We start from the raw sequence: 13,869 nt of genomic DNA, 5'->3' as shown, positions 1-13,869 counted from the left end.
AGATGAACACCCAAATATTCACAGAAAAGGGGTTTGCTACGATGTTTATGGCTAAGTATCTTGGTAATTGGTTGCTTGTTTTATTCCTACTACAAAGTATAGATCGTGAGATAGGTCGGATAGTAGTGCTTGGAAGCAAGGCCCATGAGTGACTCCCCCCAGGTAAATGTATGTGACAAGTACAGTGACTAAATAGTACTGTATACTAGCCCCTCATTGAGGCAGAATGCGGCCCCTTTTAAAAAATAAGAAATGGAAGACAATCCGACACGAAAGCACCGATCCAATTGTGAAGAGGACTTAGAATTCATATAAAGAAGATCTATCGTGAACGAGTGGAATGCGACGATATGGGGCTTCCAAGCTCTGTTTTATTATGATAATGTACGTTTGCTCTCGCACATTTCGTCTGCATGTTACCGTTGTTCCTTTATCCCCATTGATAAGGCCACTAACGCCTACTAACGGGGAACTCCAAGGGCACCTCTCCGCCGGCCCCGCCCTTTCCACCGTCTCCATTCTCAGCGTTGATCCGGGCAGCGTCCCCACTAACACAGCCCGGAGCAGCCCCTTTTTCATTCAGGTGCTCATGTTCCAGCTTCTTTTTCCACTAAATGAGGAGAAGAAGTTGATGGTGTGGAGAGATATTGTGAGATATACGGGGTTGAAGGAAGAGGAGACGATGCTTGAGAGTTGGGACTAGCCACGTGCAATACCAACTAAATGTTTTGATTATGTTTACTGCTGAAGAGCCACTTTATCATCACGATGTGTGATAAAAGGGACTGGTGATACACGGGTTTGTTGATGATATCTGCATGCTTTGATGGATTTGTAGTACTATAAAGGAATTTTGTATACTCAAGATCACTCAAAATAAGCATCATATTCTGTGCCTGCGAGTGACCGAAAGACGTGATAAAAGACGCATACTTATCATACTCCGCAGGCGTACTGTTCTTGACCAACTCTGCAATATCATCAACGGTACTAAGATCATTGTAGAGAATAGCGGCCCATATATCGCCTTGCGCAAGAAGTTGTCAGTTCGGCTTGGGTCACCACGCTGGAGCTGTTGTTTCCGTCATTAAGTGATTGGAACACGTATGAGTTTCAGTGAGTGTTGGCGTGTGGACAACAGATCCTTCAGCGAGGACGGTTTGGTAGTTTATTACATTGTCAAAGTTGGTGCTGGCTAGCATTAGGATAATGGTTCAAGTAATAGCCGCTGCCAATGGGTCATCGTTGCTGTCCGGTACCTACGTACCTGATTTTCCCCGATGCGCGAAGGCCTTCCTGTTCCGTTGTAATGCTCACCCCCTCGCCGCTTTTACACCCATCCTATGCCAATTCTACAGTGTACGTCTTGCCCCGCTTCGTGTTGAGAAGCAAAAACCGCCCGGAGCCTACACTTGCCTCACGAATATTGCTTCCTGTGATATTGCCCGTGGGCCCATCAGACCCAAGAGGTTCAGTGCCCACAGTAACCCACACGGAATTCCCCAATATGGATGTAATATTGGCGCTCGTCAAAGCTCCTTTATCATCCCAGGCTACGTCGACTTCAAACCCACTTCGAGCAAGGAGCCCTTTGGCAAAACCACCACCGTTTGCCGCCCACTCAGACGGCAGGGCAGGCAGAAGGCGGAGCAGAGTAATCTTGTCTCCCGGATAGCCTAGGTAAGTAGGTGTGAGCTGGGTACCGCTTTTCGCACTTGATGCACTGGAAAATGACTGGCTTCGACCTGTGGTGGTGACTGAAACCAGTTCGTGGCTTTGTATTAATGCCTCTGCCACTCCTATTTTAAACGGAAATATTAGCCGCTGCATTTCTGGACCTAACAGGAATGGACCACTCGATTACCTGCTGGAGCCCCAAGGTTACCATCAATTTGGAAAGGTGCTGGTGGACCGGTATCCATAAAAGAGGTAGGGTAGGTATAAACCGTCAGTTGCTGGAGAAGGCTATCATGTACCTGGTCTGGCAGGAACGAACGGGCAGCAAGCGAGATAGACCACTATTTCATTCAACCATCAGCTAAACATCTTGATCACTTGATTATCTATACTGGCATAGGCGATGAACTTACTGCACGGCTCCAGCCAGTATCACCACCACCATTGCTTTCACATTGTTAGTATTCACGAGCTTTCTTTTGATTCAAGTCGCTTACTTTAGCCGCCTCATGAGAGTTGCCTTAGCTCCCTCGAACGTGGTGAGGTTCGCTGATGTTATCTGGGCACCCGGATACAGTGCATAGACGGGTGAGAAATGCCGCATACCGGGTTGAGTCTATACATCTGATCAGATAATGTAAACTGACACTGAAAAAAAGTACGGCGTCGTCGAACGTACCTCGTTATAATCTTCGATCCATTCCTGGATACCACCAAAATAGCTGATCATTAGCGGCGGAAGCTGATCACGCAGCTCCTGGACTTGCTTCAAGTACTCGGAGTTCTTGAGACCCAATTCTTGGCTCGCCTCGATCACGTTTCCGCACAATTCCCATATCAAAGAGTTGTCGATTGTGGGACCAAGACTTAACGCCTCCCAAGTCTCTGTGTTTGGCAGAAAGTACTCGTTTTCAGGCGATAGAGATGGATTGGTGACCTTCCATCCGTTGTATTCAGTGAGGAATCCAAAGTAGAATTCCAGCAAGTCAGTCAGCGTCTCATAATTCTGTTTTAGGAAAGCCTTATCACCCGTGTACCGATACTGCTCGTAAATCCAAGCAGCAGTCCATGTCAGTCCGTTTGGCCAGAAAGTCGCGCTCACGTAGTTATCTTGAGGAGCTGTATCGCCCCACATATCTGTGTTATGATGGCCTACAATACCAGTCTTGTTATACATCAATCTAGCTGTTTCCGCACCGGTTTCCCGCATGGTGTTGATTATATTGAAGAGAGGAGCCGTCAGGTCTGCAAGATTGGTTACAAGTGATGGCCAATAATTCATCTGAAGATTGATGTCCGTCGTGTACTGCGCTTTGTTAGCTCTGAACTAATTTGTCTTTTTGGAGGTCTCCCTGTCCAGGGAAAGAGGTAGTAATATCACACACCTTGCATCCCCACATAGGGTCAAAGTCACTATTCCAGATTCCCTGGAGATTTGGCGGCAGTGCCTTTTCCGTGGCTCGCGAGGTTGAGATGAGAAGATACCTTCCAAACTCAAAATACAGCGATGCCATTTCAGGATCAAACGACCCATTTTGCATGGCCGTCATTCTGTCAGCGGTCGACATCTTCTTTTGGGCGGCCGAAGATGTACCCAGATTCAGCGAGGTGCGATTGGCAAAAGATTGATAGTCCTTGACATGTGCAGCTCGGATAACACTGTAAGGCTGCGAAACAGCAGCCAGATCGCTCAAGACCGCAGCCTTGGGATCTTTCTTTCTGTAGTCGGTCCAGGCTTGGAAATAAATGTATGCCTCGGTGGCATTGGTGCAAATAACATAGTCGCCCAGAGTCTTAACCGTTCCCCCAGAGGCTACAACTCGCGCGCCAGCAGCGAAAGTGATAGGGTTCAATCCTCCACTGCCGCCTCCCAGAACTGTCGTGTCACCTCCAACTGGTTCCGTGTAATCCTCCCATCGGTTGAGCGAAGATCCCAGTCGATCAAGATGAATATTGAAGGATACAGCACCGGACTGGTTTGCCGCAATTCGTATGGCGATCAAGTCAGCAGGTTGGCTGGCTAACAACTCCCGTTCGTAGGCAACACCATCGACAGTGTAGTATACGCCGGTAGTACTATCTCCAAGATCTAACCAGCGCTCATAGTGACCAATATTGCTTCCGTGGCTCATGGAAACAGTAAAGTCCAGTAACGGGTCGTAATGTTGGGTGGAAACTGGTGTGCTTGCATAGGCAAAGCTCACGAGATTTGCGGCATCCTCAATCGACGAGGGATCCTCTGTGATGCCTCGCTGAATATAAGACTGGATATTGGACATTTGGGACGCAGCAGACGGATTCACCCTTTGCAGGGGACCCCCAGACCATAATGAGTTTTCATTAAAGTGCATAGTATCAACTTGTGCACTACCAGGCACAACGGCGCCGACGCGCCCATTTCCGATCAGAAACGAATCGTTCCAATTCACGGCTGGACTGGTCTGCCAAATACGAAGAGGGAAGTCAGCAGAGTTGGGAACATTTACAGACTGCGCAAAAGCCATTGGCAGCAAAAGGCAGGCCGAGGCATGCCATGTCAAAGAGCGGATAGCCATCGATAGAATTGTTAGCCTTCGGAGAGGGTTGACTACTTCAAATGCTGCGGGAGAAGGTACAAAGCCACAAGATATATACCTAGTACTTCGATCGGCCATAAAAGCTGCAAAGCTACCGACGTGCAACGTCGGTTAGTAGTTCCTAAATAACGACCGACAATGCTCGCTCAATCTCTGGACAGCAGCATCCAATAGGCTACAATCCATCGCGGGGAGTTGTGTGCACGAGTAATAAGAGTTGCGATCCATAATTTGGCAGTTGAAGATCCAATTGCGTCTGGTGAAAGTCGTGTTAGCCATACTAAGGTCTTGTTTAGATACCCCGTTTTTTGCTCCACACCAGGAAAATTTCTGAGGGAGTTTGTGGAGTGCGGGGGAGCAATTTCCGTGCTAGTCGAAGTCGTTGGTTCAGAGTGAGGGACTTCGAAATCTAAGCTTCTTAATATTAGTCTAATAATACATATTTGAATTCTTTTAGCCGGCAAAATGGAAACTGTCATTGCGGGATTGGAGGAAAACACCATGTTCACATTAGTGGTTCTTATCAGCCCCAGTCTTCAACAGGTTGTACCTTATTTTTGCTAATTCGAAGACTCTAATGATTGCCAGCTTTGAATTTATGATGAATAGATGGGAACATCAGCTATTTCCTCCAACATCTAAACGAAACCAGCCCGGTTTCAAACTCCCCAAGTACACCAGTTCACGATGTTGGTTACAACGGGGGGATCGATGTCGCAGGATGGATGCCCAAATTACTTTCTTGTAAGCCAATTGACCGTCGAAGAGATTGTATTTGGCAGCATGGGGTTTAAGAGCTGGGAATTACCCTATTGGCTAACCATATTGGCTCATTGCGCTGGGACCTGGTTAGGGTTACCTGAAGAAATCTACGACATTGGTACGGATGAGGAGCTTGAGGTCTGCGAGAAAGGCTGCAAAAGGCGTACCGGTCTCTCCCCCCAACAGCCACTCACTTTTACCAGGATAATTTATCTTTCCGGCTGATTTCCAAGCGTATCCTTTACCGAGTGGATGGTTATTGGCTATGTTGTAGTACGCGACGGAACGATTAATCACTTCGAGCCACTCGGGCAAACCCTCATTGGGTTATAGGTTGGAGGGCAAGCTCTGTCGATCCAAATCATCTCATGCACTATATCGCTTAATTACGGTGCATACCCCGTGCGAAATGATCCGGAAGTGATAGCGGAGAATATTCCTGTCCTCGTTAAGTTCCAAGACGCAACAGAATTTTATCCGCTATCACTTCCGAAGCATTTGGCGGGGAAATGTATACCAAAATCACTAATTTTGATACAGCAGCTACAGATGTTCCTAGGTATTTTTTGGCTATATTGGTGAGATATAACGTATCAGTCACTCGCAGAGTTCCGAGCCTGCCTATTCTCGTGTTTCATTTCAATTCTGTAGTACTCCTCATATCTGAGCATCATTTCCTGCAATTCAATACCAATAATGGTGCAATCTCATCGCATTGTCAGCCTAGCTATTATGCCCACACTATGTTTAGGAATACCCTGGGCCAGCAATGTCGGTAACTCCACGTTCGGTTACTCTAACACCTCTTTCTATCTGCATGGAAGGCCTTACCAGATGATAGGGGGTCAGATTGATCCACAGCGAGTACCGCGGGAGTATTGGCGTGATCGCTTAGAGCACGCTAAAGCTATGGGGCTAAATACCATCTTCTCCTATATTTTCTGGAATGAATTGGAGCCATCTCCTGGAGTCTGGGACTGGGATGGGATTCGTGGTATGAACGATATCGCCGCTTGGTACCAGGCTGTACAAGATGCTGGATTGCAAGCGGTGCTCCGTCCGGGTGGTTACATCTGCGGAGAACGTGACTGGGGAGGGATGCCTGCGTGGTTGAGCCAAATTCAAAATTGTAGCTACGTTGCTTCTAAAATGTCAGGCCGATTGTACTAAACGCAGAAATAGTGACTGTTCGATCGAATAACCCTCAGTTCCTTGAGCATTCAGACTACTATTTCGGTAATTTATCTCAGCAAATATTTAAATACCAGGTCTCACAGGGTGGACCTATTTTGCTAGCACAAGTTGAAAATGAGTACGGCCAGTATGGTAGCGACCACGCCTATACAGCAGCACTTTCAGCTCTTATTGCCAAGCATTTCAATCTGCTACAATATACGAACGATGGCGGATCTCAGACCCAGTTTCCCAACGGTCCCGTCCATGGTGTCCTCGCTGAAATCGACGGCGATCCTTACCAGGGCTTTGCCACGAGGAAGAATTCCATCAGTGATCCGACAGAAATGGGGCCTAGCCTCGACGGTGAATACTATTGTGAGTATCATGAATATCCATATCATGCCCCATTCAAAAACAGCCAGTTAACCAAAAGGAATTAGCGAAATGGCTAACGACGTGGGGTTCTAACTCTCTCTACCCAACCGTGAGCGGTATTGGCTACAATAATTCGGCCATAGTCGCAGGGGCATCATGGATATTGAACCAAGCCTCCAGTTTCTCCTTGTATATGTTTCACGGTGGAACAAACTTTGCTTTCAGTAATGGTGGCCTCAATTTTGGCCAACTCGAGGCTGTCACGACTAGCTACGATTATGGTGCCCCTTTAGACGAAAGTGGCCGCCCTCGCGAGTTATACTGGGAACTAAGGTCTGCAATCGCGAACTACACGGGCAAGACGCCAAATATTGTGCAAACCTTGCCAATGTCTAATATATCTGACGTGCCATTGAGGCCGGTGGCCACTCTGCTAGAGGAATCTTCGGGGACAATCAAATCTGATAGTCCGATCAACATGGAGCAGCTTGGGCAATCTTACGGTTACATCTTGTACCGTTACCAGGCACCTTATGGGGTGAACATATCTGGCCAACTACACCCCGGTGATGGTCCTCGCGACCGTGTCCTCGTTTATGTTAATGGGAACAAGCGAGGTGTGATTGACGCAACATATAACCCTCCACAGAACGTTACGATACAAATCGTAGGTGGAGATGTTCTCGAGCTTTTAGTCGAGAACCAGGGCCGGGTGGACTATTCGTCACCGCTATTAGATCAACGGAAGGGAATAATCGGCGATGTGTACATTGGATCAAATCTTGTCTCACCCTGGACCATACAGTCATATTCCGTACCAACACCACCCCAGGGCTTGATCGGTAAGGGTACTAATCATCTACCAATGATTACAGTCAGTGCCAACAGTACGCCAGTCTGGTACAAAGGCAATTTCAAACTAGACGGCAGGGTTGCTGGAACTGCTGCAGCTGATACGTTTCTTAGTATCAGCGGTGGAATCAAGGGTGTCCTGTATGTCAATGGATACAACCTTGGGAAGTATTGGACGGTAGGGCCAGCACAGAGTCAATACATACCTGGAGCATGGCTGAGAGAGGACAATGAAATCATCGTTCTGGAGTTAGAGCCTCAAGTAGACAAGGAGCTTGTGGCTTCTGGATCCAGTGAAAGAGTGTGGTATAACAATCCGGATCCAGATTGTATTAGTTGCAAGTCCGCGAATCCAAATCCTTAAGTCGTACCTGCATCATCGTGAGCACTTTCTGGATAGTTTCAAACAATAATAATAGTCTTTCCTATCTAATCATATCACGGGGTTTCATATACCCTTATCTCTGATAAAATAATAGTATATTTTTTCTATTATGACCTGACTTCTGTTTTCTAATCCCATAGTAGGCCTTACTGTCCAAGTGTCATGCAGTCCAGCTTCGTAACAAGTGCCATCTTATATAGTAGATGACTAGATCGATTAGAAGGAGACCGCTCTAGATTAGATTCGCAGAGATATAATAGTTAATATAAATCTAGTGCAACTTCAAATAAATTTGATCGCGAACAGTGTGTCCGTCCCAATAAGCAAATGACATTTGATTGAGCCCTCACAGCTGAGGTCATTGCAATACCTGAAATGCGTACATATTAGAGAACTGCAGTGAAATTGCTTGGAACAAAACTCGCATTCTCAGGGGAGTTAAATCACTTCATGAGACTCAGTCAGTAGTGGAAATTACGGTTCGTATAGTCACCTAGTTAAGTATTTACTCCTGTCTGACTTCTTATATCTAATCGAAATTAGAGCGTCGGTGTATTGGTGTTTCACTCAAGGCGACAGATATCCTCGCACAACACATAAATCTGGTCTAGTAGCAGACCAACTACTCGAAGCTCAAGTCGTGCGCACGAACGGCCAGCAAGCCTCGCCAGCCCACCTCAAGCAACGACCTCTTCGAGCACTACGCAGTGGAGGAGGAGGAGGATAATTTATCGAATTATCATTAGTGTCAAGACAAATAGTCCATCTTGATGCTATATACGCGGCCATATCATTGTGCGTAGCTCCATTGAGTACTTAGTACGACGACCTGAAGGTTTCCTTGGAGGCGATTGCGACTTTATATGAAGCGTCAGACTGGTGGGTTGGGTGGGTACGGAGAACGGAGGGCATATAGTACGGACGATAGTCCTAATACTGCGTTGTCCCATACCTTCAGCGCAAAGGACAATTATATAGAAAATATAGAAGCTATGTTCGTGCCAACATTGGAGAAACTTCTGCCATAGTACAACGGTACCTATACAAACCTCATCGTGTCGTATACGACCTGTGACAGTGACTGGGACTTATACCATGGAACTGACGGCGGTTCCTGTAACGCAGCCCCTGACCCAGGCCTGGCGCATATACAAATGAGGCCGATGAGCAGGATCCGTGGTATTTGCAGGATTTCTATGGTGAAGAATCTCGGTGCTGTAGGCTGTGAAGAGGAACAATAATCCTGATGAGGTTCCGTATCGCCCGACGTGTGTGGGATCAGAGATATGGGGGGGGGGGGGGGGGGGCACATTGTAAATTGCCACTCATCAAGTTGCCTTCTCATAATGTTCCTTGACGTGACTCGATATTGTTCACAAAGTGACAGAGTGAGGTGAAGTCATCGGCTCAATGATTATCCGATGATATCATAAGTCGCCGATTAGTAAGCGATAATCTTTCGGCAAAGTCTCACGTGATCGTCGTCCATCATGTTCTGAAAGAACGATCCTGAAGCAACGAGTAGCCCGGTATCAAAGAACAGAATTGATAATTCATTTTAAAAAGATCATCTCGTACTTAAATGACTGCGAATGACTCATAGTCAGTCACACTGTAACCCTGCTTGATAACAACAACGCTTCAACCAGATTGGCCGTCCGGAAGTAGTTAGGGCTTAGGGTTTTGCCACAAAAATCCACTAGCGCCCGCTGCTTTGAAATCAAACCTGGCAAGAATAGCGAGCCGCCTTCAGGATCCCTTCCTACTTCTTGACCTCCTGTCCATCGCCAACTCAACAACCAAATTATCACTATCAACAAGTTCGCAGGAAGTGCAGTTATTTGAAAAACTCGCATTCAAGATGGCCCGTCGTCCTGCCCGTTGCTACCGCTACTGCAAGAACAAGGTGCGTTGGAACTTTTTTTCGCGATGAATTTTGAGCGTGGAACAACTTTGTGGGGGCGTTATTCGACTTTTGGCGAGCGACAACGCCAGCGACGACATCACGACTACCAGCAGACGTTTATCGCCCTGATTACGGAGATTTTGCGAATTTTGATCGATTTTATGGAAATTTCAGGATAAGGACTAACATGTTAATTGTAGCCTTACCCCAAGTCCCGCTTCAACCGTGGTGTCCCCGACCCAAAGATCCGTATCTTCGATCTTGGACGTAAGAAGGCCAATGTCGACGACTTCCCTACCTGCGTGCACATGGTCTCCAACGAGTACGAGCAGCTGTCCTCCGAGGCTCTCGAAGCCGCCCGTATTTGCGCCAACAAGTATGTCTCTTGATTCGGGAAAAGGTTCGAATGTCCGCTAATGATGTGTGAAGGTACCTCGTGAAGTCCGCTGGAAAGGAAGGTTTCCATCTCCGTGTCCGCGCCCACCCCTTCCACGTCGTCCGTATCAACAAGATGTTGTCCTGTGCCGGAGCCGATCGTCTCCAAACCGGTATGCGTGGTGCCTTCGGTAAGCCCAACGGCTCCGTTGCCCGCGTGAACATTGGCCAGATCTTGCTCTCTGTCCGCACCCGTGACGCCAACCGTCACCTCGCCGTCGAGGCCCTCCGCCGCTCCATGTACAAGTTCCCCGGTCGCCAAAAGATCATCGTCTCCAAGAACTGGGGTTTCACTCCCCTGCGTCGCGAGGAGTACGTCCGTCTCCGCCAGGAGGGTCGTGTCAAGATCGATGGTGCCTATGTCCAGTTCTTGCGTCACCATGGCTCCGTTGAGCAGAACATTAAGCGTTTCCCTGAGGCTTATGAGAATGTTTCCCAGGCTTAGATGTCGTGCATTTTCATACCAACTTAAAAAACCTATAAATTAGCGTCAGGAATTGATTAATGTTTCATGTTCAACTTTTACCCATTTGTGATTTTATGGAGTCATGAGGTCTTCAGATATTCGGCAGGATACTAGCAATCTGCTAGTCTTGTATGTATCATGAATGCAATCAACCTTGGATTATATCCGTCTCTCAAGAGTATAGACACTGTATCTGGAGTTACGTTCTATGTAATTACATTTGCGAGTATGAGAGAAAATGCCCATTATCAAAAAGTATACAAAACCATATCCCATATGCCAATGTCAAACCGGCCCGTAACTACCCCTGCCAAAAAAAAATCAAATATGTGTATGTATCCCCGTTTCCAGAAGTTTATGTCACATCGCTCCCATCAACCCTAAATGTGTAGAAGAAATCAATCTCGAAACGCCGCTAAATCATGTCCGTCGTAAGTCAAATACCATAACCGTATGTGTGTATATGTGTGTATGTGTATGTAGAGTGTGATCAGTTGAGAAGAGAGAAGAGGGAGGAAAGAGGGGAGAGGGGGGAGACTAGGCTTCACCCCATGCACCGACACCAGCTGGTCCACCAACAGATACAGCTGCGCTGCCACTACCGACACTGCCGCCTATATCCCAGTAGTGACGACTGGAACTGCTCCCTAGCCCCGTATGAGTGCGTTTAGCGGATACCTTCGTACTCTGGCTAGCGCAACTAGAGCTGGGGCGGCGGAAGCGGTTTACTTGATGATGATGATGACGGGAGATAGGGGATGTAGGTGTTGAAATTCCCGCTGCACGCATCTGAGCGCGTAGACCGAGTTGGCGGGCTTGAGTCCGGGCATGGGCCCGCGCTACGAGAGGGTGGTGTTGGCGGATGACGGCTGCGCGGTTGGAGGCGTCTTGTTCGTTGTATGTGGTTGTGGAACGGGTTGTCGATGCGGCGGTGTTTGTGTTGTTCGCTTTGTTGTCGCCTCGGCGGAAGCGGTTCTTGAGGTAGCGAAAGATCATTGTGACATCGAGGTCTTGCTCCCAGTATTCGTATTCCTGGGTAGCGACTGGAATCGTCGATGGTTCTTGTGGGTTCTTGGTTTGTGATTGTGTGCCTGCGCCGATCTCGACGTCGTCAATGCCCCATTCAGCAACATGTTCAGCCGTAGCTGGGTCTTGTTGTAGGGTTGGATTGAACTGTGGTGAAGATATGGAAAAAACATTGCTATCTTCTGGCGTTGTCCGCGGCGCGGATGCATCCGACCTCGAAAATGGTTGTATTGATGGTTGTGAATTTGTCACTGGCATGCCAGCATAAAATTCGGTTGGGTCGTCCGAGCGTAGATATGTACTGAACGCTCCTGGATGCTCCCAAATCTGGTGAACAAGAACACCAAGCTCGCGCGCAATGCGTTGAAGTAGACGTTCCTTCCAAGCATCATCGTCTGATGCGGCCGTTATTGGCACATCGCGAATAGCTTCTTGCATTTCACGAATATCAGGATGCGATTCTTCGTCAACGTATGAAGTCAAATGGATATCATCGACCAGTGACTCTCCCAAAATAACAGAGAGTATGGAATCGTCAATGCCCATCAAATCACGAATCACCTTCCGCGTTATTCGACGCCAGATCGATTCCTTGGTCGAATCTCCCGGCGAGGAAGCCGTATCTGAAGACACGCTCGATGTTTCCATTGCCTTGGTCTCGGAAATACTACCAAGAACGTCATTACCTGCCCTGCGAGGGGCAGTCCCAACACTTCCGCGACTGCTGCGTCGTTGGCGCCGTCTTGTCTCACGCTCAATCTCTTGACGCAATATCCGGCTCTGTTCTGTTCTCCATTTCTCAATCCGTTGCCATCGCTCGCGATCGGCGAGCGATTCTAGCTCGTCTACCGTCGCCAGATGATTCTGTAGACTTGAGCGACGCGTAGGGGCTGCGTCCGCTGAACGGCGAGGGTTGAATTGCTCGTATCGCCATAACTGTTCTTGGACCTGTTGTCCCGAGGCATGGAAAGACCCTAATCCGTCGTGAGTGGGTAGCACGGGGTAAGCACTGCTGTCGGGCTCGTTGGCATCCCGAAAATCACGTAGACCATCGTCTAAACTGTCCAGTTCCGTCGCTTCTTCATCCAATGCATCAACAGACGCGCTGTCACCCGATTCTAGATGAGTGGCTGCATTGAAGGAGCCAAAGTCGCTCAGTCGCGAGACACCTGCGGTACGTGCGGTTCGTTCGGTGGAGTCGCTCCGCGTGCGGGTGGTAGTGGACGCGGCTTGGGAGGGAGAGAAAAGAATCCATTCTTTCGCGTCGTCATCTACTTGCTGTTGGTGTTGAGAAGCATGAGTATCGATCTCGAGGGTTGTAGAATAGGATGGCTGTCGACGAGGAGGGGCGTGGGTTGGAGATCGGAATGCCATCTTGGTAGATTGATTGATAACGATAAGTGAACGTCAATGAACGTCAGTGTAAACGTCTATCTTATTGGAAGTGCACTACCTCCCAGCCGCGATGAATGTGCGACTGGAGGACAAAGTCAATTATTGATGTGAATGTAGGATGGACAAGACAGAAAATAATCAACAGATGAAGACACAATGAGGTAGGGCGATCAGGCGGACTGCACAAGTCATGATGGAAGATAACCCAACAGATCAAGCCCGGAAGCGGGTCCCGTGATAAGCTCTTCTGCTGGAGATGATGACACACGACTGGCACTTCCCATGTTCTAATACATACTGTAAGTAAGTTATTCTTGCAAAAAAGGATACTATCCGATCTGACTTATTTTAATGTCCTTGATTTGCGACTACTACAGTATATCTACACAACAGCAGACTTTGTGATCAATCAGTCATCGACAACTGTCAAGGGCTGAATAACCCTGCTTATCGGCTGATTTGATACGAACTATGTACTGCTAGTAAACTTCGCTAGCTCGATGTTATTTAGCCATTTCGTGTTTCAGTTGGCTGTTCCCCTCCATTAACAGCTTACTAGTACACTCTCCTGATAGTCGAATGTTTGCCCTGGCTTGCGTGCTTTTCTCAAAAATGGGAAGACCTTGCATACCGCTTGGTCTTAGTCACGTACTCTACTGACTCTAATACAGGGATGTGTTACAAGCACTTGTCAGGTTTATGAAAGAGACATAGCCCCGATGTTCCGGTGAATATTTACATACGAGGATGCATACATATTAATCTGTTATTTCATTGCGACGTATTCACCGTCAAGTCAGCGAAGTAGGCAGCCTGAGGCACAAATAACTTGGGCGTC

General features: G+C 47.8%; 4 protein-coding genes across 4 annotated transcripts; 2 read left to right on the top strand and 2 right to left on the bottom strand.

Moving 5' to 3' along the window:
* Nucleotides 1-1,341: 1,341 nt before the first annotated feature.
* On the bottom strand, nt 1,342-4,232 carry BHQ10_007926 (uncharacterized protein; the record flags this gene model as incomplete). Its single annotated transcript, XM_040880675.1, has 6 exons — nt 1,342-1,799; nt 1,865-2,018; nt 2,091-2,124; nt 2,175-2,293; nt 2,357-2,983; nt 3,063-4,232. The coding sequence occupies 6 exons, from the start codon at nt 4,230-4,232 to the stop codon at nt 1,342-1,344; spliced, it is 2,562 nt and encodes an 853-aa protein (XP_040736429.1).
* A 1,479-nt stretch (nt 4,233-5,711) lies between these two features.
* On the top strand, nt 5,712-7,782 carry BHQ10_007925 (uncharacterized protein; the record flags this gene model as incomplete). Its single annotated transcript, XM_040880674.1, has 3 exons — nt 5,712-6,144; nt 6,198-6,566; nt 6,710-7,782. The coding sequence occupies 3 exons, from the start codon at nt 5,712-5,714 to the stop codon at nt 7,780-7,782; spliced, it is 1,875 nt and encodes a 624-aa protein (XP_040736428.1).
* Nucleotides 7,783-9,664: 1,882 nt separating this feature from the next.
* Nucleotides 9,665-10,589, top strand: BHQ10_007924 (uncharacterized protein; the record flags this gene model as incomplete). The annotated part of the gene is made up of 3 exons (XM_040880673.1): nt 9,665-9,709; nt 9,910-10,085; nt 10,139-10,589. The coding sequence occupies 3 exons, from the start codon at nt 9,665-9,667 to the stop codon at nt 10,587-10,589; spliced, it is 672 nt and encodes a 223-aa protein (XP_040736427.1).
* Nucleotides 10,590-11,147: 558 nt separating this feature from the next.
* On the bottom strand, nt 11,148-13,010 carry BHQ10_007923 (uncharacterized protein; the record flags this gene model as incomplete). The annotated part of the gene is made up of 1 exon (XM_040880672.1): nt 11,148-13,010. The coding sequence occupies one exon, from the start codon at nt 13,008-13,010 to the stop codon at nt 11,148-11,150; it is 1,863 nt and encodes a 620-aa protein (XP_040736426.1).
* Nucleotides 13,011-13,869: the final 859 nt, after the last annotated feature.

Source organism: Talaromyces amestolkiae, assembly GCF_001896365.1.
Source record: "Talaromyces amestolkiae strain CIB chromosome Unknown scaffold17.1, whole genome shotgun sequence".
Classification (NCBI taxonomy): Eukaryota; Fungi; Ascomycota; class Eurotiomycetes; order Eurotiales; family Trichocomaceae; genus Talaromyces; species Talaromyces amestolkiae.
This window is presented reverse-complemented; position numbering and strand designations above follow the sequence as displayed.